The sequence below is a fragment of the Panonychus citri genome, unplaced genomic scaffold (assembly GCF_014898815.1).
Source record: "Panonychus citri isolate SS breed McGregor unplaced genomic scaffold, ASM1489881v1 Contig00072, whole genome shotgun sequence".
NCBI lineage: Eukaryota > Metazoa > Arthropoda > Arachnida > Trombidiformes > Tetranychidae > Panonychus > Panonychus citri.
The window spans coordinates 101,264-119,102 of record NW_026515477.1 but is presented as its reverse complement, the minus strand read 5'-3'; the positions used below and the strand labels follow the sequence as shown (position 1 = coordinate 119,102).

Genomic DNA, 17,839 nt, shown 5'->3' with positions numbered 1-17,839 from the left:
TTTAGTAAGTAATTTGATGAAGAGAAAGATGAGAAAATTTCAACGTAATTTGAAACATTTATTTCAAAAGTTCTGATGATTTGAAAGTTTTAACCGAATCTCTGATTACGAGTTAATTGTTGAATTAAAGCCAATCAATTAAGAATTAAAATTCAATATTTGTATCTTGTTTTTTTTCTTATTCATCAATTGTATCATCATTAGTTATCAATTATCTCCGTTTCATTAATCTTACGAGTTGATTTGATCTCTCTAGATGATTAACTTTTAGTACTTTTAGTTGCTCACTTTTACTTATCTTAAAGTTAATCAATTAAGTTAATTAGTAATAGATTAACTTGGATAATCTAACAAGTAGTTAAGTAAATATCTTAATGTATGTAATCTTAGATTTGTAATCAAAGACAAATAAACTGATAAGTGTCAAGTTGATAAAAAGTAATTAAGGTTGTTGCTTTTCTTTATCAACTAATTGCTACCCGAAAACCAACAATTTGTTAATTACATAATCATCCAAGTGAATTAAATGTAAATTCCGAAGTAAAACATTTAAGTGATCGCGATTTTAATCGAACTAGAAAAAGAAAAAGATTAATTAACTAAAATAATAATAATAATCTAAACTCATTAACCGAGAAGAAATTAACTAATTTCCATTGATAAAATAGCCTTTGCTTTTAATCATAGATAACTGCAAAGAAAGATGATTGTTAATTGTTACCATAAATTATTGGTTGATTTTACTTCAATCGAGTGAAATCTATGAAGTGCTCTGGTTAATTTTAATAACAATTGATTTGTTGTTTGTTGGTTGGATTGATTTGTTGTTGGTGTTGAGATGTTGGTTGTTTGTTGGATGATGAGATGATAAGATGATGATGATTTTGGTCAGGTGAGATATTAGTGGAATCATGTAACCATATCTTCAAAATTAATTTGCTTTTGTGTTTTTTTTTGTGAATGCTGATTAATTGGTGTTAATTGGGATGAGAAAAGGTAACGAAACAAAAGTTACTAACTATTGGGACATTTGTTTTGCTGGTTAACAATAGCTAAACTCCTCTTTACAAGAAACATTATGATATTAAAACTATCCTAAGATATTCAAGTCTGTCTCCAGTATAAATCGTTCACCATACCGTTTTTTAATCAAATTAATTATAATGACATGAAGAGAAAAGAAGAGAAAGAAAGATGGGAAAAGAAGGGAGCTAGAGATAGAGATAGAGAGAGAGAGAGAGAGTTAAAGAGTTTGGGCAAAGGGATGAGAGATAGTACAAAGTGATAAAAGAGGATCGATTCTGATAAATTGAACTTTTCCTACAGTCGTCCGTAGATGAACAGTTAAGAGAATGGAGGAAGTTATGGTACCATGTATCGATACAATCACACCTTTCCTTGATTTTACAAGTTTGCTTTTCGTTGAGAAGAGAAGGGTTCAGTTGGTTGAATTTTTTTATCAAGTTTTAAGTGTATTTTATGTAGAGGTGATGTGTGGGTATTTCTTATCTTCTTGTGGAGAGAGGGGTTGAGGTGATGTTGTATCTCAATTTTATACGAGCCAAACTGCAACTTGCTTTATGATTTTATTTGTTTGTTTGTTTGTTTGGTGGTTGTATTGAAGTTTGTATTAAATTGTTTGTTGGTGGTTTTCTGAGTGATTATTTTCTCAAATATGGATGATAACTTTCAATGAAGTTCCGAGCTCTCTGGCTTGGGAGTTAGTTGAACGGCTTCTTGAAGGGTTGAATGAGGGGTTGCATGAGCTGCTGCTGCTGCTCCGGGAGCTCCGCTAGGCATGGAGTCAAGTGTGGTTGAGTGGGGAGCCATTGAATGAAAATTGTATCCTGCGGACCCGTTTAAAGTTTCTCCGTAAGCACTCGAGACGAAATACTCTTTGTTAACACAATTACGTAGAGAATCTGGTATACGTGCAACTATAGCTCGTCTAATCTCAGCTGCAGCCATTTCACGAAGCTCAGTGCAACTTGCCTCACTGTACCACGCTGCATGGGGTGTAATTATCAAGTTTGGTGCGTCCTTGAGTGGTCCTGAAATTTTGAATTTTGTTGTTTTCATTAAATATTGTTTGCACAAAAAAAGGGAAAAGAGAGGGAAAATACATTTCAATTGTTATGATAAAAAAACCAAAAGGATTTAAAAATACATGTAAGAACGGGATAGTAAACTTACCGCTCATTGGACTGTAAGGTTCATTCTCCTGAACATCAAGACCGGCAGCTCTAATTCTTCCATCTTTTAAAGCGGCAGCCAATGCGTTCTCATCAACTAAGCCACCACGTGCTGTGTTGACCAGGAAGGCACCTGAATAAAATAAAAGTTTAAATGAGCAATATTGGTAAATAAAATGACAAGTTGGTTCATTTGACTTAATGTCAAAGTAGAGACAACTTACCAGGCCGCATCTGTTTAATGGTAAATTCGTTAATTAGATGGTGATTGTGTTCATTTAGAGTGCAATGAAGAGAAACACAATCGCTTTGATAAAGCAAGTCTTGCAAAGTGTAGACTCGAGTAAGTCCCAAAGATTTTTCAATACCATCCGGCAAATAAGGATCATAAAATATAACATTAAATCCGAACGCTTTAGCTCTGAGGGCAACAGCAGTACCGATTCGACCTAAAGAGAACAATATAATTATGAAGAATTAGAGATGGAACCAGGTTGGAGGGAATTTATCAAATTGAGCTGTAAACCCAAAACAGACAGTTTAGGCTAAAAAAGATAAATACATACCTAATCCAACAATTCCTAAAGTATCACCGCGGATCCGAGCGCAGCCTGCTGCGGCTTCACGAATTTGTTCGGGTCCTTGAAATTTTTTACCCTCTCGAACCGCGTTTGCTAACCAATATGTCCTTCTATACAAGTTCAGTATTAAACAAAGGGTTGCATCTGCTACTTCTTCCACACCATAACCAGGAACATTGCAAACAGCAATACCTACGAATGAAAAAAAACAATAACAATTAAAATAAAGCGCAAATTAAATAAGCCGGTTAAGAAAAAAATAGAAAATTGTAAATATTTAAGCTTGAAAGATCCAATGACAGCAGAGAAAAATAGATATAGGGAAGAGCTAAGACAATGAGAACTCATACTAGAAAAGAATGCAAGATAAAATGATGCTTCTTTACGGGTTGAAAGCATAAAATGATGAGCATTGCAAATGATAAAATGTAAAGAAGGTAATATTTACCTAATTCTCCGGCCGCTTTAATATCAACATTATCAACTCCTGAACCGATCCTAACAATAATACGGAGAGCCTTAAATTTATCGAGATCGTCTTTAGTTAGTGTAATTGTATGCCACATAAGGGCTCCAACAGCTTCATTCAACACTTTCTCATGAATCTCTTGGGTTGATTGGGCATCACAAAAGGCAACGGTTGCTACATCTTTCAATATTGGCATCTCAACTGAGCAGTCCCGTCCATCCAAGAGGGCAACCAGTGGTCTGGTATGCATTGGTCCATTTGAGATGGGACCTCTGCCTCCGACTGTAAATCATGTTACACAGGGGAGAGATAAAGAGAAAGAGATAGAGAAAGAGGGAATAGAGATGATGACAGGGAAGAAAAGACAAACGAGAAAGAGGAAGAGAGATAAAAGAGAAGCAAGAGAAAGAAGAAGAAGCAGACAAAAGAATTAATATCATAAGAATAAAAGGACATAGGAAGGGAGAAAAGATATCAATTAGTGAAAATATTTTAAAACCACCTCAGCACCAAGTGATTGATGACAAAGAAAAATAGGACTTACCTTTTCTCTTGATCATATTTATAACTAAATTATGATTGTTATTTATTTATTAACAAAGACGATTATGAGGAAGAAGAAGATGCTGATGATGATGATGATGATGATGAGAGAGAGTGAGAGAGTGAGACCGAGACACAAAAAAAACAGAGTCAAATGTGATGATAAAAATGAGAAAAAAAAACCTAGAGAGAGAGAGAAAGAAAGAGAAATCGCCACAAAAGAAACTGCAAGAAAGACTCGGTTAAAAGCGCCATTTTGATACGCCCAAATGCGGTCATGCGAACTGAGAACTTTTTTGTCGTAAACGAAAAGCGCCAAATTCAAATGGAACATCGAAGTTCATTCGCCAGGTGGCGACAGTCGCTCTTTTTTCTCTTTTCGATTAACAATTAACACTTTTTCTTTTAATTTTTACAATTAAAATCGTTGATAATTCAACAATTTATTCACTACTATTTATCTTTTTCGGTTTGGGATGTCTGTTCTTTCAAAGAGAATTCTCATTTCTTAGACTGAACATTTACAATTGTTTTCCATGAACAGAAAAGTTTATACGGTCGATTGGAATTTAAATTGTTAATTGTAATTCTTTTCCAACTGAATTTATAAAATGATGAAAGAATTAGTGAAAATTAAGAAGACATTAAAGTTATAATGATGAAAGATGAACATTTGTATTTACACTCTTAGAGGTGAATGGTTGAAATGATGAGAGTAATTGTATTGGTTGAAGTTTGAAAAGTGTCAATTTGAAAGAAAAAAAAAGAGAGAAAAAAAAATTATGATTAATTAATTTACTTAAAGAAAAACAAATGAAATGTTTGTTGACATTTGTTCATCTGTTTGTTTCTTTTCTCGTTTAGTGTCAAAGGTTAACTTTTCTCTCTCACCTTTACCCACAACTTTCTGTTTACTCTGATTGTTACACATACAAATCAACATCTATTTGCTTAATTTTGTTACCCTCAAAGTGATTTCGCTCTTTCAAACAATTTGTTGATCTTATTTTCGTTTTATTATTATTTCATCTTTTACTCATTTAACCTTGATGGTGATGGAAATCATCATGTTAAGTATAATCATAATAATGGATGATGGAGATGAAGAGGAAGACAAATGACGAATATCACTCAATCTCTCTCTCTCTCTCTCTCTCCATTTATCATCCATTAACTTTTCTTCATCTTCATTCTTGTGGTTACCTGGATGATAAAATTAATTGTAACAAAGTAATTGATCCTCCCTGAAGGTAAAGTACTCACTTAATTAAGTAATCCTATCAATGAGCAATCAATTTTCAAAATCTAAGACCAATACAATGTGAAGACAAATTGTTGATCAACTTATTATAAAACTTATCCAGCATTTCAATTGTTATTAACCTTAGATTAGCTTAATTTGTTATAATTAACTTTATCCTTTTCTTTTTTAACTAATATTAACTTATATCAGATGATTAAAAGTTAATCAATTGAAGATATTTAATCTCATCTATTTTTTAATCAGTTTCTTTTACTTTTTTTCACTGATTAGTGATAGACAACAAAACATTATGTCAATCAATATCATGGTAATGATAAGATTTACCTGTTGTAGACCTTAATCAAATTTGATCACGTTTATGTATGATAATCATTTTTAAGATAATGATACAAATCAAACTAAGTGTAATAATTAGATGAAATCTATTGTCTAATCAATAATCACTGTGAAGATAGAAAGAGATGAAGATAATCATGTTCTTACAGTTAGTTAAGAAAAATGTTACTATTTACCAATTATATTAATTGTTTAGACGATTGTGAGAAAGTTAATCAACTAAACTAAAACTAAATTTTAGTATCACACAATTTTCTGTGAGTTACCTGTAGTTTTAATTAACAAATCAACAACATCAATCAATTACTGATTAAAGTTGAGAATAAATTTCAAGAGATAAATGAATGAAAAAAAAAGAGATAATTTAATAATACTAATTAGAATTAGATAATTGTTGTTGATTAAAATTATCAGTTACGCCTTTTTTTCGTGTGTTGTTGTTGTTATGAAGTTAATTGTTACAATTGTTATTAATTTAATTTTCTCCCTTTCTAATTGAGTTTCTCTCTTAATTCCTGTGTATTAATAGTGTCTATAAATTAATCAGCCTTAATGATGATGATGAATATTATTATTGACAACAATTGACGCAATTAAATGTAAAAAAAAAGTAAAATAAATCACGAGGAGGCAAAAATGTAAGTGACTTTGAATGAAACTGTAAGGATGATGAGATGATGATGATGATGGAGAAGATGAAATTACCTGATTGTAATGACTTTGATCATAATTTGGTTAAAACACCTTATTAATAACATTATTAGCATTACACAATTAGGAATCATTTCTCTTGGATGATTCCTAATTATGATGCTAAATGATGATGACGATGATGAAGAAAAACAAAGAGGATGAAGAGATGAAGAAGATGATGAAGGGTGAATTCAGGCTTCATCTTTACTTTTCTTCTTCTTCTTCTCCACCTCCATCACCTATCCAACCTCCTCTTTCTCATTCTCATCATCGTCTTCATCATCTTCCTCTTATTCTTTCTAATAATTAATATTATGAGTCTAACCAAAAAACAAACTTTATGATTATTTCTTTACAGAGAAAGTACTTGACTTTTTATCACTTTGTTACCATAGAATCGGATTAGCAGAGTAAATAGATCCAAAGTTTTTTCTGATAACTTCGAACCAATGGGAGACAAGGGAAAAGAAAGAAAATGGAAAAAGAAGAGAGAGAGAGAGAGAATGAAAATGAGTGAGAAAGAGGGAGAAAAAACTCTGAGATTCAGTAACAATTTATTGTCACAATCTCATCATCATCAGCATCGCCATCGCGTACCAAATGCTAAGCCAAAAGTATTTGAACGTTAAACAAGAAATAATAATGGCAGGTAAGGAATCGCCAATCGACTCGGCCCACAATGATAGTCTAAAAAATAAGATGACCGCCGATTCAAATGCCACTAATCAGTTAACTTCATCATCATCATCATCATCGTCCTCAAATATAACCACTTCAATTTCACCATCTAAATCAAACATGATTGAAAATCCCAAGATTGGTAAGAAATTGTTTCAACTTGTGATTAAGTGAAAATCGAAATGATTCTGATTGTCCAACGAATTCATTTCTATATCATTTATCTGTGGTGTTTTTTTCTCTTCCTTTTCTCATCTTTACTTTTAATTACGTTTTCTCTCTTGTTTCGTGTGTCCAGAAATCACCAAAGATCAATATGTTGTTCATTCGGACCAAGGATTGAAACAAGAGGAGTTTTATTCAACTCAACAACCAAATCAGTCCAACGATGAGGATAATAAGAAATCACAACAACAACAACAACAACAGAATAATAATATCAACATGGACTTGATTCCTTCTTCCCGTTCATCACTTAATCCCGAAGTTCCTTATGTACCAGTTCAATCTTTAGGTATGTGATCTTTTTGCTCCGCAATCATTGAAACTCATTCCGTTCAATCAAATGAAACAATCATTTGGTTAAGTGTTTGAAACACAATGAACAAAAGATTTGAACGATGTTTAATTGTTCGGTTTGTTTAATTGTTCATCTTCCTTGGTGATGTTTTTCCCCTTTATCTTAATCCTCGATTGTAGCGGGATTTCAATATAGTTACGTTGTTCAAGGGCCAACAGGCCATTCTATGTCTACCTTACCTACGGGACACTCTGGTGATAACGGAAATGAGAAAAATATTATTGGCGGAAATTTAGTCCCATATTTTACTTCACCCGATTCGTACGGAGGATCAACTTCATCTAATGGGAATGGTACAGATAATCAGCTTTCGGAATCTATTAATCACAATCCATCAAATTATCACAGTATGTTAATTGTTGTTTTCTCTCCATCCAATTTAGTTTCCAAATGAACCAATTTAATCAAATTCTCATCTTCTCTTATACCTTTGCAGTTTTAGTCTCAGCGCCATGTTATCGAAGTCAATTACCAGCTGAATATGAATACGGGAAGCACGGGAATGTGTTAATGTGGAGCGATGTCAACACCTTTATGGCGTCGAGATGGAACAGGTCATTATTTGTGTAACGCTTGTGGTCTTTACTCAAAGATAAATGGTATGAATCGACCACCAATTAAACCACACAAAAAGATTCCCAATAATCGTCGGGCCGGATTATCGTGCTCAAACTGTGGCACTGGACAAACAACTCTTTGGAGGCGTAATATTGAAGGTGCGCCCGTTTGCAATGCTTGTGGCCTTTACTTTAAATTACACGGTGTCCCACGTCCGATGACGATGAAAAAAGACGGCATTCAAACGCGAAAACGTCGACCGAAAAATCCAGCAGGATCAACTAACACAATCCAATCAACAAATGGATTAGTTAATCAAGCAAATAATCATCATCACCATCAACAGCAGCAACAACAACACCAACAACAACAGCAACAGCAACAAATTCAAAACCCTCACCAATCCTTACAATCACAATTAGTTCAAGCCTCACAATCTCAATTAATGCATCAACAACAACAACAACAACAACAACAGAATCAATTAGTTAATCCATCATCAAATAATCCCCACATTCAGCCACCGATGATCGTCATGCACACAAGTGTAATACAATCTTTGACTTCACTCGATGATTAACCAAATCGACGAAACAATTAACTTTCTGCGCCTTAGCAAGTTGTCAATTCCGTCAGATGAAACTAGAACGGCAACAATCAGAATCGATAATCGTTCATCTAATTTTGTCATTTGTTTCAAAACATTTTTTTCTCATTAATAACTAATCAATATAATCATTATTTGGAGTGGAACCATTGAAAAAAATCTAATTTCTTTTGCTCGACTCATCATGTTTACTTTTTTTCTTATTGTAAAATTAGTTTTTCATATTTGGAGTGTCAATCAACTTGAAAATTGTCTCGAATGTGCCTGATTAGTGTTAATTAGACGAGAAAAGAAATTAAAATAATTCTCTCGGTTTTATTTTCACAAAGGATTTAAAAAGGAAGAGAAAACAAAATCATTTCGATTTGAAATAAACGAAAAAGTTCAATTCGATTATCCGAGATTTATATTATTGTATTTACATTTTTTTTTGTTCTAAAACAATTGTAATCAAAATGAATGTGACACTAAGATATTATTAACCTTTGCGTTTATTTTTTTTTCTGTTTGGTTATTGAGATGAGAATTTAATTTTGTTTATAATTGATGAATATTTTGAAATGTGTATGATGGCCATTGTTGATTTGTATATCTTTTGTTTGTCTGTTGGTTTTATCTATAGATTTTGGGTTGATTATAATTATTGTAATGTGTGTGTGTGTGTGGTTGTTGTTGTTGATATTGTTGTGTATCATTTTGTGGTGTTGATGTTTTTGATTACATTACGTACACTTTTTCAGCATCTTTTAAATCGTAAACCTCTTTACTTCGTGGACATATTATTTTACCACCATTTTCTATGGCCATTTGTTTGAGTGATAGTTCCCCGTAGACATTTCCGTTAGGAAGGACCATTGGATGATTATGTTCATTCAATGGTTGACCAGAGATGTGACAAACTAAACGAGATTGTGAACAATGGGAACAGGGAAGTGGTATGGCCAATTGGTTAAGGAGATCTGAGCAAACGGGACAATCGGGATTTTTTTCCGTATCTTTACTGTAACATTGAGGTGTTTTTAGAGCTGAAAGACCTGATTGAAGTGTTATTGCAAAAACAGAGGTTGGACTCAGTTGATACAATTTAAAATTAGCCAAACGAAATTGTTCAACTAAACTTGACCATCGGGTTTCATCAAAAAGAGACTTGTAGGGTTCAACTTCGGTATCTGGATTGAAAGCTAATAAGCCCATTACATGTTGTAGATCAACCTTTTGATCACCTTCCACACAGCTCAAGTATTTTCGAGCATGTTTGATGGCTTCAATTCGCTTGTTCTGTCTAATAAATTCAATAAACTCTTGTTGTCGAAGATTAAATTCTAAAGGACTTTTGATTTTGCGAAGTTTTGACTTATTGTCATGACACCAGGATAGACATTGTCCAGTTTCTTTGCGTAAAAGAGATTCTTCCACTTGTCGGGAAACTAGGAATAAATCGATATTCGTCAAATGTTCAATATTGGAATGAACAGCTAATTTGATCGCTGAATCATAATAGCCAGATCTTAAAAAATGTTCTACAAGCATTCGGTCCAATCGACGTTTTTTCCATTGATTGATGGAAGCTTCGGTTGTTCGTGGATTACAATATTCTTTAAGATGATCTAATCGACGTTTACAACATTTGGCAGCTTCCAATTCATCCATTATGCTTTCCTTAGCTTTACGCTTGAGAACAGTCAATTTCTCAACCACACCAGACAAGAGATCGGTAATGGTACTCACTGTAGGTAAACTGGACCCTTGACCAAGAACAGCTTTTTCCAAAGTGTTAACACAACTTTGAACATGACAAACCTCACGGTCGATAGTTTTCTGAGCTCCACGGAATTTTTTATTCAAAATCTCATAAGGTACCTTGAGGGTGGGGTGTTCAAGGCTCTTAATGTCTTGATTTTCCATAACAAAATCCATTGTAAATCTAATGGTTAAAAAGAAAAAATAACACAAAGCCACATGTTAATATAAAGCAAGAATAAAATGAAAGAAAAGAAAGACGTAATAGAGAAGATAAAAAATATAATCATTAAAAGAAAATAAAATCACAACAAACAGTCAAATTATCATTTGAAAAAATAGTAAAACTGTAAACTCAGCAACAACCTTTTCTCATCCGAAGAAAATGCTAACATTACCTGTAAAAAATAGCTTTTCTTAGCCACTAAATGGAGCTTCAGGAAGTACTTAATCACAGATAATTAAAAGAAAATACAAGAAATTAAATTTAATTCAATTTCCAAGTTGTTTTAATTAAGGGACAGAGAAAAAAACTGAACCTTTGTTAGAATGAAGGAAGAATCAAAACAAAGAAGTGTCTCCCTCTGGAAAAGAAAAAAAGAAACATCAGATTTTCTCTAGAAATGTGAATGTGAATGAGAATTTTTTAAAAAAATTTTCTGTTCCTTTTTTCAATTTATTTTCATCGATTAATTTTATCAATGGTAATTAATTAATTTAATTTATCTCTTATCTTAGTGACTGTTTATTTATTTAATTATTAAGTTAAATCAACATTTAGTCAAATTATTATTTTATTGTGTTATTGGTCCAAATTGAAAAGACAACATGGATAACGGAGTCAACAACATTAACCAAGATGGTCCGTACTGAGCCTGAATCTTTATCTATTTTTAATTAATTTTAACAATTTTCAAATTCATATTTATTGCCATATTTAATTATATTATTATAAATTTATATTATCATTAGAGTATTTCATAGAATATTTTTCTCTTTTTCTGTTCTCTTTTTTTTCCTTTCTCCCCTTTTCTCTCTCTCTTTCTTTTACCTTTCTATCTCTTTTTTATTCTCTCTCATCACTTTCCATCTTTTTCTCTCTTTATTACCTCTGCCTCTTTTATCCTCATCATCTCTACTTCCCTTTTCTTACTTTTTCCCTTTTTTACCTTCTTTTTCTCTTTTTTCTTCTCTTTTTCTCTTTTTTCTCTTTTTATTTTTACTCATCGACATCCATTTCTCTGTGTGATCCATTTTCGATGCAACAGAAAAACCTACAGCCTGTGATAGTCACATAACCATTGGGAAGCCGATCAACTCTCTGACGATGTCTCTCAGCTCTTCTCTCTCTATACTTTTTTTTGTTTTCACATAATATGGTAAAAAAACTAATTGCTTTAAATTCTAATCATATTTGCTTCTTTATTAAACAGATGATGCTTCTTCTCCTGATTTGTCAGCTGTTCAACAAACTGGTACATTGATATGTGGTCCTGGTGCCCTTCGAGCTTCAGCAATTCAAGCTGGATTGGTTAAACTTACACCGGAACAATATGAGTCCATCACCAAAGCCAAAAAATATGCCATGGAGCAAAGCATTAAGAGTGTTCTTGTCAAACAAACCATAGCCCACCAACAACAACAGCAAAAATCACTACAGCGGCATCAAGCTTTGGTGCTTATGTGCCGTGTTTATGTTGGAAGTATTAGTTTTGAGCTTAAAGAGGATACTGTTCGACAAGCATTTTTACCTTTCGGCCCCATTAAGTCAATTAACATGTCTTGGGACCCTTTAACTCAGAAGCATAAAGGGTTTGCATTTGTTGAATATGAATTACCGGAAGCTGCTCAGTTAGCTTTAGATCAAATGAATGGTGTCATGATTGGTGGTCGAAACATCAAAGTAGGAAGACCTAGTAATATGCCACAAGCAGCGCCGATAATTGAACAGATCACCAATGAAGCCAAAAAGTTTAATCGTGTTTATGTTGCTTCTATTCATCAGGATTTAACTGAACAAGATATTCAATCAGTTTTTGAAGCTTTTGGTAAAATCAAAATTTGTAAATTAGCTCAATCTCAGTATCCCGGAAAACACAAGGGCTATGGTTTCATTGAATACGAAACGGATCAAGCAACAAGTGATGCGATCACATCAATGAATTTATTTGATTTAGGAGGTAATTTGCTTCATCTTATCTTATTCAATAATAACTTTAATGAATCTTTTATCTCTCTATTTCAGGTCAATATCTTCGTGTTGGACGAGCAATCACTCCACCGAACTGTTTAGATGGACCCACTGCTCCTAGTACGATGCCAACTGCTGCAGCAGTCGCAGCCGCGGCAGCAACTGCCAAAATCCAAGCCATGGAGGCAACAGGTATATCGCCGGTAACCAATTCATCTTCTGGAACCTCTCCTTTAATCGAAGGAGTAACAGCCATTCCTGCTACCGGTTTATCACTTCCTACATCTTTAAATATTGGTGGCTCAACGAGTTTGATGGCTTTAGCAGCGACACAAGTACAACCCGTATTAGCCGCAAATGCACCAGGAATCATCACCGGTGTGACAGTAAATCCAGCCCCAACTCTCATCTCAACTCTCTCAATCCCAATAGTGACTCAACAAACTACTACTACAGTTTCACCAAATAGCACAATAACAACACCATTATCAACAATTACACTTAATAATAGTACCAATAACAATAACTCCTCAGCATCAAACACCAATGATTTAGTAAATAAGGTGGTTGTAAGTGGACTTGCAGCCGCTCAAGAAAAAGCTTCAGCACTCGCTGCTTCCAAAGAAATCGAAGCTAAAGAAAGTAACCCCGGAGAAGAGCCACAAACCTTACAGCAGCAAGAGAACGTTGTAATCAAAGGATCTAATGCTCGACAAATGTTGATGCAAAAATTGATGCGAAAAACAGAGTCTCGAGTTGTCGTTTTACGAAACATGGTCGGAGTAGAAGATATTGACGATGCATTAGAATCTGAAGTGACCGATGAATGTGGTAAATTTGGCTCAGTTAATCGTGTTATCATTTATGAAGAAAAACAGTCAGAGGATGATGATGCCGAAGTGATTGTCAAAATATTCGTTGAATTCAGTAACAGTCAAGGTAAGAGAAAAATTAATCACCAATTTAACACTAAAGTAATAATTTACTCTTTTTTTAATTCACTCAACAGAAGCCATAAAAGCTCGTGATTCATTAAATGGAAGATTTTTCGGAGGCCGAATTGTGAAAGCCGAAATTTACGATCAAACTCTATACGATGAAAAAGATCTCTCTGGTTAATGCATGTGATTTAATTTATAATATTTAATTCATCTCCACGATTACCCGAAAAAAAGAAGATTTATCTTTCTCTCTCTCCCGCTTTTCTCATAAACAACTACAAAATACAAACACAACCACACAACCACACAAACACACACACATACACTCACTCACACAAAAAGCCAAAAGCCAAATCGAAACGGTTTAAATAACTAAATCAACCTCATCATCAACAACAATCGTCGTGTTTGTCTCAATCTCTACCTATTAAATATTTTACTTATTGAAAAAAAAATGCTGAAAAGACGGAAGAAATTATTCAACAAAAAAAAAAGATTCGATGATAATTATGATGACAGAAAGTGAAACCGGAAAGCAACACAACAGCTTAAGGCTTAAATTGTAATCCTACTGATCTAAATCATCTTTCCTTCCTTTCTCTTTTCCCTGTTACAGTTCTGATTAAAATAATTTCCATCATGTTGAGGTTGAGGTTGAGGTTGATTGTGATGATAATTGTGTCGACAGAACCGGAATTGAACCATCCAATTGATTTCACTTGATTATAATCATCTTAAATTCTAATCATTGTTTATATCTTTCACTCACTAATCCCATCCGATTGTGAGTATCATTGGTCAATTCAAGTGATTTAATCTAATCAAATTGTCTCTCATTTATTATTTACTTTTTCCTTAATTGTTGATCTGTTTACTTATTTTTCTTTCTCATCTTCTCTTATATTTTGTTCATTTTTAACATTAGTTTTCACCGAATCAAGTGTTTCTTTTCTTTTTTTTTTCTTCTTTTAATTAGTTAATTAATTTAAATTCTTTACACTTTTCCATTCGATGATCATGACAGTGGCCCGGCGATTAAGTGAAACAATTGATCTGATTGAAGCCTTGATTAATGTTATCGGTACTTTGGCCGCTAATCTGTCTGAAGATTTAGCTGATAACCTTCAAAGGAAAACAATTAACTCCTCTGGTCGTACAATTAAATTAATTCAACAAGTGGTTGAACAGTTTCAAGCTCATCTCGTGGTTAGATTTGATCATTACAAGGTTATCACTAAATTATCATGACCAAGGTAAATCTATTATCACTTTAATTAACTTCCATCACCATCAGTTAATCGTCAACTTTAATTAATTAACTGTTAAAAAAAGCGCAACTTTTTCATTCGGTTCCCATAGAGACTTTAAATTTCAGCTGTGATTTTATTGATGATCAACTGATCGGCTTGAAATGTTGAAATAAACAAATTGATCGTTAATTTTAATCAATTCAAATTTCTATTGGTTATGGACAATATGAGTAAACCATCATCGCTAATCTCATTCGTTATCGTCAACAATTTGCTGATCATCACAAAGATTTGACTCTTAATTTAAATGTTTACACTGTGAGTATACAATCAGATTAACCTAATCATCTTGTGTCAATTGTCAACCTCTTACGTTTCTGTTTGTTTTGTTTTCTCTTCTTCTTTAATTAATTAGTTCTTGATTCTATTTGATAACTTTAATTGTTAAACAATGGCCCACGTTGGTGATGTAGAAAATCAATTAGATAATATTGAAACCGAAGAGAAGATTGAAAATGAAAGTGACCTGAAAGTGTTTTCTTTACGCTTTGAAAAGCAATCATATCAACTTGTTGTTGGAACAACAAATGGTTATCGTTTAGTTAACTACTTCGATCCAACGAATCCCGTTATACAGAAAGGCCTTTTGAATGAATCAATCAAATTGATCGAGTTAATTCCTAAAACTATGATTCTCACTTATGTTACCACTGATTCACCAAATAAGGTTAATTTTTATGAATATCACGAAACCGATGGAGCTTTTCTTGAATCTAAACTTTTCAGTAAATCGATTTGTGCTTTAAGAGCCTCAACATCGCGAATCGCAATTGCCGTCGAAAGTGGTGTTTACCTTTTTAGCAGTGAATTGACAAAATTTATGCAAAAACTTCACTATGTTATACTTAATGTACCAAATCCCCATGGATTGATTGATCTCTCTGAGAACGATTTTAATGCTTATCTTGGATATCCATGTAGTGCCATCAAAGGAGAGGTCGAAATATTTGATTGTCGAGTGAGGAAATCTAAGGTTATATTTGAAGCTCACATCAGTCCGATTGTTGCAATTTCTTTTAGTCCAACTGGACGAAGTGTGGCCACTGCCAGTGAAAAGGGAACCTTAATTAGAGTTCATATTGTTTTCACCGGCGAATGTGTCTATGAATTTAGACGCAGTCTTACCCGAACCATTTCCATCAATTCACTTGGGTTCGGCCTCGATTCCACTTATCTTGGTGTTACCAGTTCATCGACAACTATTCATATCTTTAAACTTGAACAACCAGTTTCTCTTGCATCTTCGGGTTCAAGTGCGATCATCGATGCAATCACGCGAACGGCTGAAGCCTATTTACCAACGGAAATTTCTAAATTGTTACACCAAGAACGAGCTTTCGCCTATGCAGCTTTACCCGTACCAGGAATGGATACAATTAGCATGATCCATAGAATCAGAAATTCTAGTCATCTAATTGTCGCAACGTTTGATGGTTTCGTGTACATTTACACTCTTGACGATATCAATGGAGGTGAATGTCGATTAATTAAAAACGTCGCCATTGAAAAAGATCTAGTGGGTGACCTTCACGAAGAAGAAGTAAATAAATGTTTTCTTGTTAATTAATTCCATTCTATTGACAATATAATTGATTGATCTTTTCTTAAATCTTTCTTACAGTGGGTTTTGGTTGATTAAAATTTCGAAAAGATAATCTCGATTAGTGGCAAACTAAATTAGAAGACGGAAATTTGACCGGATTGTGACCATTGACGATACAAAGATTGATTTGCCACTTTTTCAGATCGAAAATACCAATGTAATTTTGTACAGAACTTTTTTTTTAAATGTACATAATTTTTTTACGAAAAAAGTACCTATCGACCTGCGATACTAATCGTACAATAAACACTGAATTAAGTCTCACAATTAAGAAACAATTTAAATGAAATAAATGTTTTCTCACTATTTATGTTCATTATTTTGTTGAGCTTTTTTGAAAATTTTCTAATAATCGATTATTACTGTTGATTGATTTTAGTAAATTCTTCGGAACTTTTTCGAACAATATGAAACCGGCACTTCGTTCAATACTATCGATTGGCACTTGAAACGCTTTCAGGGGGATGTTATCGTCCATCGCTTTGTTTTGAATAACGTAACTTTCCAATTCATATTCACCAGTCTCATTCTCGATAAGAAGAACTTTGAAAAAATGAGTCGGCACGGCAACGTCACGATCTCCAATTACCTCATATTTAACGTACTTTTTACCTCCTTCGACTCTGAAAATTAAACACAAATAAGACGATTAGTTGGAACTGATTTTACCCTCGAGCAGTTTTCGTCTTTTTACCTTGGAAGGTACAATGGGCCAGTCACTGACCAAAGATTTTTCGATCGTCGAGCTCGATATCGAACGTATTTTTCTAGATTATTCCAAACACCTCGATTAAAACCAACACCAACTAAATTGTAGAAAGAGGAGAAAAATAAACATTAAATTAGAAATTATCTCAAAACAATTAACATTGAAAAGACTTTACCTTGAGGTGAGATATTTGATAGAATGAAGGTTTGACAGCCTTCCTCTTGTATCGATCTGTAATTGCCCGCTGGTGCTAAATGGCCTCTGTCATAACCACTCGATTTAAAATCTGTGTTTCGAGCTCTAAATGTTGGATGAATTGATTGATCTTCAAAAAAGTCACAATTCTTCCGAGACACTGAATTATTTTTCTCTAAACTGTTCGGTGTCAAATGCTCAAACACCCAATTAGCTGAACGTAATCGACGATCATAAGATAGAACAAAATTCCGATAAGTTCGAACTGAATCGAAACTTGGATAACCATGTTTCATGATGGTTGAAACTCTTGAAGTGGTATTTTCACCAGGAATCGGTTTGATTTGATTAGAAGGTAAAAGTAAATCATCAGTTGGTTTGAATGAATTCACAACCGAGGCATCAGCATGAACAATTAAATCACCTTGATTGCGATACTTTTCCACTAATACACCGCCAATACAACCAATTGTTGCAGCGATTCCCGTGTTGATATACTTTCTAAACATGATTCTAATTGTGAAATCAACACACACAATAATTAATTCTCTCAAATGAATCAGTAAATGTAAACAATTTCACTCACATGTTAAGGTAAAAAAGTTCAATCAGCTGATCAATTCTGTTACTCTGTTTTCATTCAAGGTGA

The 17,839-nt window shown here is 33.5% G+C and overlaps 7 protein-coding genes across 10 annotated transcripts; 4 read left to right on the top strand and 3 right to left on the bottom strand.

Annotated features, from left to right (window-relative positions):
• Positions 1 to 650: 650 nt before the first annotated feature.
• On the bottom strand, positions 651 to 3,990 carry LOC128386648 (C-terminal-binding protein-like). Its single transcript, XM_053345710.1, has 6 exons — positions 3,787 to 3,990; positions 3,222 to 3,524; positions 2,759 to 2,965; positions 2,417 to 2,641; positions 2,194 to 2,325; positions 651 to 2,051 (listed from the first exon to the last, which is right to left on the bottom strand). Exons 1-6 carry the CDS (start codon positions 3,800 to 3,802, stop codon positions 1,690 to 1,692), a joined length of 1,245 nt encoding a protein of 414 aa, XP_053201685.1. The 5' UTR covers positions 3,803 to 3,990; the 3' UTR covers positions 651 to 1,689.
• A 740-nt stretch (positions 3,991 to 4,730) lies between these two features.
• Positions 4,731 to 7,906, top strand: LOC128386653 (CAR1 transcription factor-like). Its single transcript, XM_053345714.1, has 6 exons — positions 4,731 to 5,035; positions 5,915 to 6,023; positions 6,437 to 6,898; positions 7,055 to 7,270; positions 7,456 to 7,683; positions 7,773 to 7,906. The coding sequence occupies exons 3-6, from the start codon at positions 6,679 to 6,681 to the stop codon at positions 7,904 to 7,906; spliced, it is 798 nt and encodes a 265-aa protein (XP_053201689.1). The 5' UTR covers positions 4,731 to 5,035; positions 5,915 to 6,023; positions 6,437 to 6,678.
• On the top strand, positions 7,857 to 8,679 carry LOC128386654 (GATA-binding factor A-like). Its single transcript, XM_053345715.1, has one exon. The coding sequence runs from the start codon at positions 7,857 to 7,859 to the stop codon at positions 8,472 to 8,474; it is 618 nt and encodes a 205-aa protein (XP_053201690.1). The 3' UTR covers positions 8,475 to 8,679.
• Positions 8,680 to 8,976: 297 nt separating this feature from the next.
• On the bottom strand, positions 8,977 to 10,793 carry LOC128386649 (E3 ubiquitin-protein transferase MAEA-like). Its single transcript, XM_053345711.1, has 2 exons — positions 10,640 to 10,793; positions 8,977 to 10,425 (listed from the first exon to the last, which is right to left on the bottom strand). Exon 2 carries the CDS (start codon positions 10,416 to 10,418, stop codon positions 9,219 to 9,221), a length of 1,200 nt encoding a protein of 399 aa, XP_053201686.1. The 5' UTR covers positions 10,419 to 10,425; positions 10,640 to 10,793; the 3' UTR covers positions 8,977 to 9,218.
• Positions 10,794 to 10,895: 102 nt separating this feature from the next.
• Positions 10,896 to 13,828, top strand: LOC128386646 (poly(U)-binding-splicing factor half pint-like). Of its 4 annotated transcripts, none has more exons than XM_053345708.1 (5): positions 10,896 to 11,103; positions 11,510 to 11,570; positions 11,675 to 12,421; positions 12,487 to 13,371; positions 13,442 to 13,828. In XM_053345708.1, exons 3-5 carry the CDS (start codon positions 11,827 to 11,829, stop codon positions 13,549 to 13,551), a joined length of 1,590 nt encoding a protein of 529 aa, XP_053201683.1. In that variant the 5' UTR covers positions 10,896 to 11,103; positions 11,510 to 11,570; positions 11,675 to 11,826; the 3' UTR covers positions 13,552 to 13,828. The 4 variants fall into 4 exon arrangements, with proteins under 4 accessions (XP_053201683.1, XP_053201682.1, XP_053201681.1 ...); XM_053345707.1 differs by having other exon boundaries at positions 11,510 to 11,620; positions 11,702 to 12,421; XM_053345706.1 differs by having other exon boundaries at positions 11,510 to 12,421.
• A 619-nt stretch (positions 13,829 to 14,447) lies between these two features.
• LOC128386650 (WD repeat domain phosphoinositide-interacting protein 1-like) lies at positions 14,448 to 16,594 on the top strand. The gene is made up of 3 exons (XM_053345712.1): positions 14,448 to 14,941; positions 15,039 to 16,223; positions 16,305 to 16,594. The coding sequence occupies exons 2-3, from the start codon at positions 15,075 to 15,077 to the stop codon at positions 16,320 to 16,322; spliced, it is 1,167 nt and encodes a 388-aa protein (XP_053201687.1). The 5' UTR covers positions 14,448 to 14,941; positions 15,039 to 15,074; the 3' UTR covers positions 16,323 to 16,594.
• Positions 16,578 to 17,820, bottom strand: LOC128386652 (endonuclease G, mitochondrial-like). The gene is made up of 3 exons (XM_053345713.1): positions 17,171 to 17,820; positions 16,981 to 17,092; positions 16,578 to 16,909 (listed from the first exon to the last, which is right to left on the bottom strand). The coding sequence occupies exons 1-3, from the start codon at positions 17,697 to 17,699 to the stop codon at positions 16,603 to 16,605; spliced, it is 948 nt and encodes a 315-aa protein (XP_053201688.1). The 5' UTR covers positions 17,700 to 17,820; the 3' UTR covers positions 16,578 to 16,602.
• Positions 17,821 to 17,839: the final 19 nt, after the last annotated feature.

Bases quoted from the DNA above. Each gene is read 5' to 3' on its own strand.
- LOC128386653 (XM_053345714.1), top strand. From the start codon at position 6,679: ATGCTAAGCCAAAAGTATTTGAACGTTAAACAAGAAATAATAATGGCA. The intron at 7,271-7,455 runs GTATGTGATCTT...CCTCGATTGTAG, and splicing joins TGTACCAGTTCAATCTTTAG to CGGGATTTCAATATAGTTAC. The intron at 7,684-7,772 runs GTATGTTAATTG...ATACCTTTGCAG, and splicing joins CAATCCATCAAATTATCACA to TTTTAGTCTCAGCGCCATGT.
- LOC128386652 (XM_053345713.1), bottom strand. From the start codon at position 17,699: ATGTTTAGAAAGTATATCAACACGGGAATCGCTGCAACAATTGGTTGT. The intron at 17,093-17,170 runs GTAAAGTCTTTT...TCTACAATTTAG, and splicing joins ATCAAATATCTCACCTCAAG to TTGGTGTTGGTTTTAATCGA. The intron at 16,910-16,980 runs GTAAAAAGACGA...TTTAATTTTCAG, and splicing joins GGCCCATTGTACCTTCCAAG to AGTCGAAGGAGGTAAAAAGT.
- LOC128386650 (XM_053345712.1), top strand. From the start codon at position 15,075: ATGGCCCACGTTGGTGATGTAGAAAATCAATTAGATAATATTGAAACC.
- LOC128386654 (XM_053345715.1), top strand. From the start codon at position 7,857: ATGTCAACACCTTTATGGCGTCGAGATGGAACAGGTCATTATTTGTGT.
- LOC128386648 (XM_053345710.1), bottom strand. The intron at 2,966-3,221 runs GTAAATATTACC...TTTCATTCGTAG, and splicing joins TAAAGCGGCCGGAGAATTAG to GTATTGCTGTTTGCAATGTT. The intron at 2,326-2,416 runs GTAAGTTGTCTC...TATTTTATTCAG, and splicing joins CATTAAACAGATGCGGCCTG to GTGCCTTCCTGGTCAACACA.
- LOC128386646 (XM_053345705.1), top strand. From the start codon at position 11,070: ATGGATAACGGAGTCAACAACATTAACCAAGATG. The intron at 11,104-11,674 runs GTCCGTACTGAG...TTTATTAAACAG, and splicing joins CAACAACATTAACCAAGATG to ATGATGCTTCTTCTCCTGAT. The intron at 13,372-13,441 runs GTAAGAGAAAAA...TTCACTCAACAG, and splicing joins TGAATTCAGTAACAGTCAAG to AAGCCATAAAAGCTCGTGAT.
- LOC128386649 (XM_053345711.1), bottom strand. From the start codon at position 10,418: ATGGATTTTGTTATGGAAAATCAAGACATTAAGAGCCTTGAACACCCC.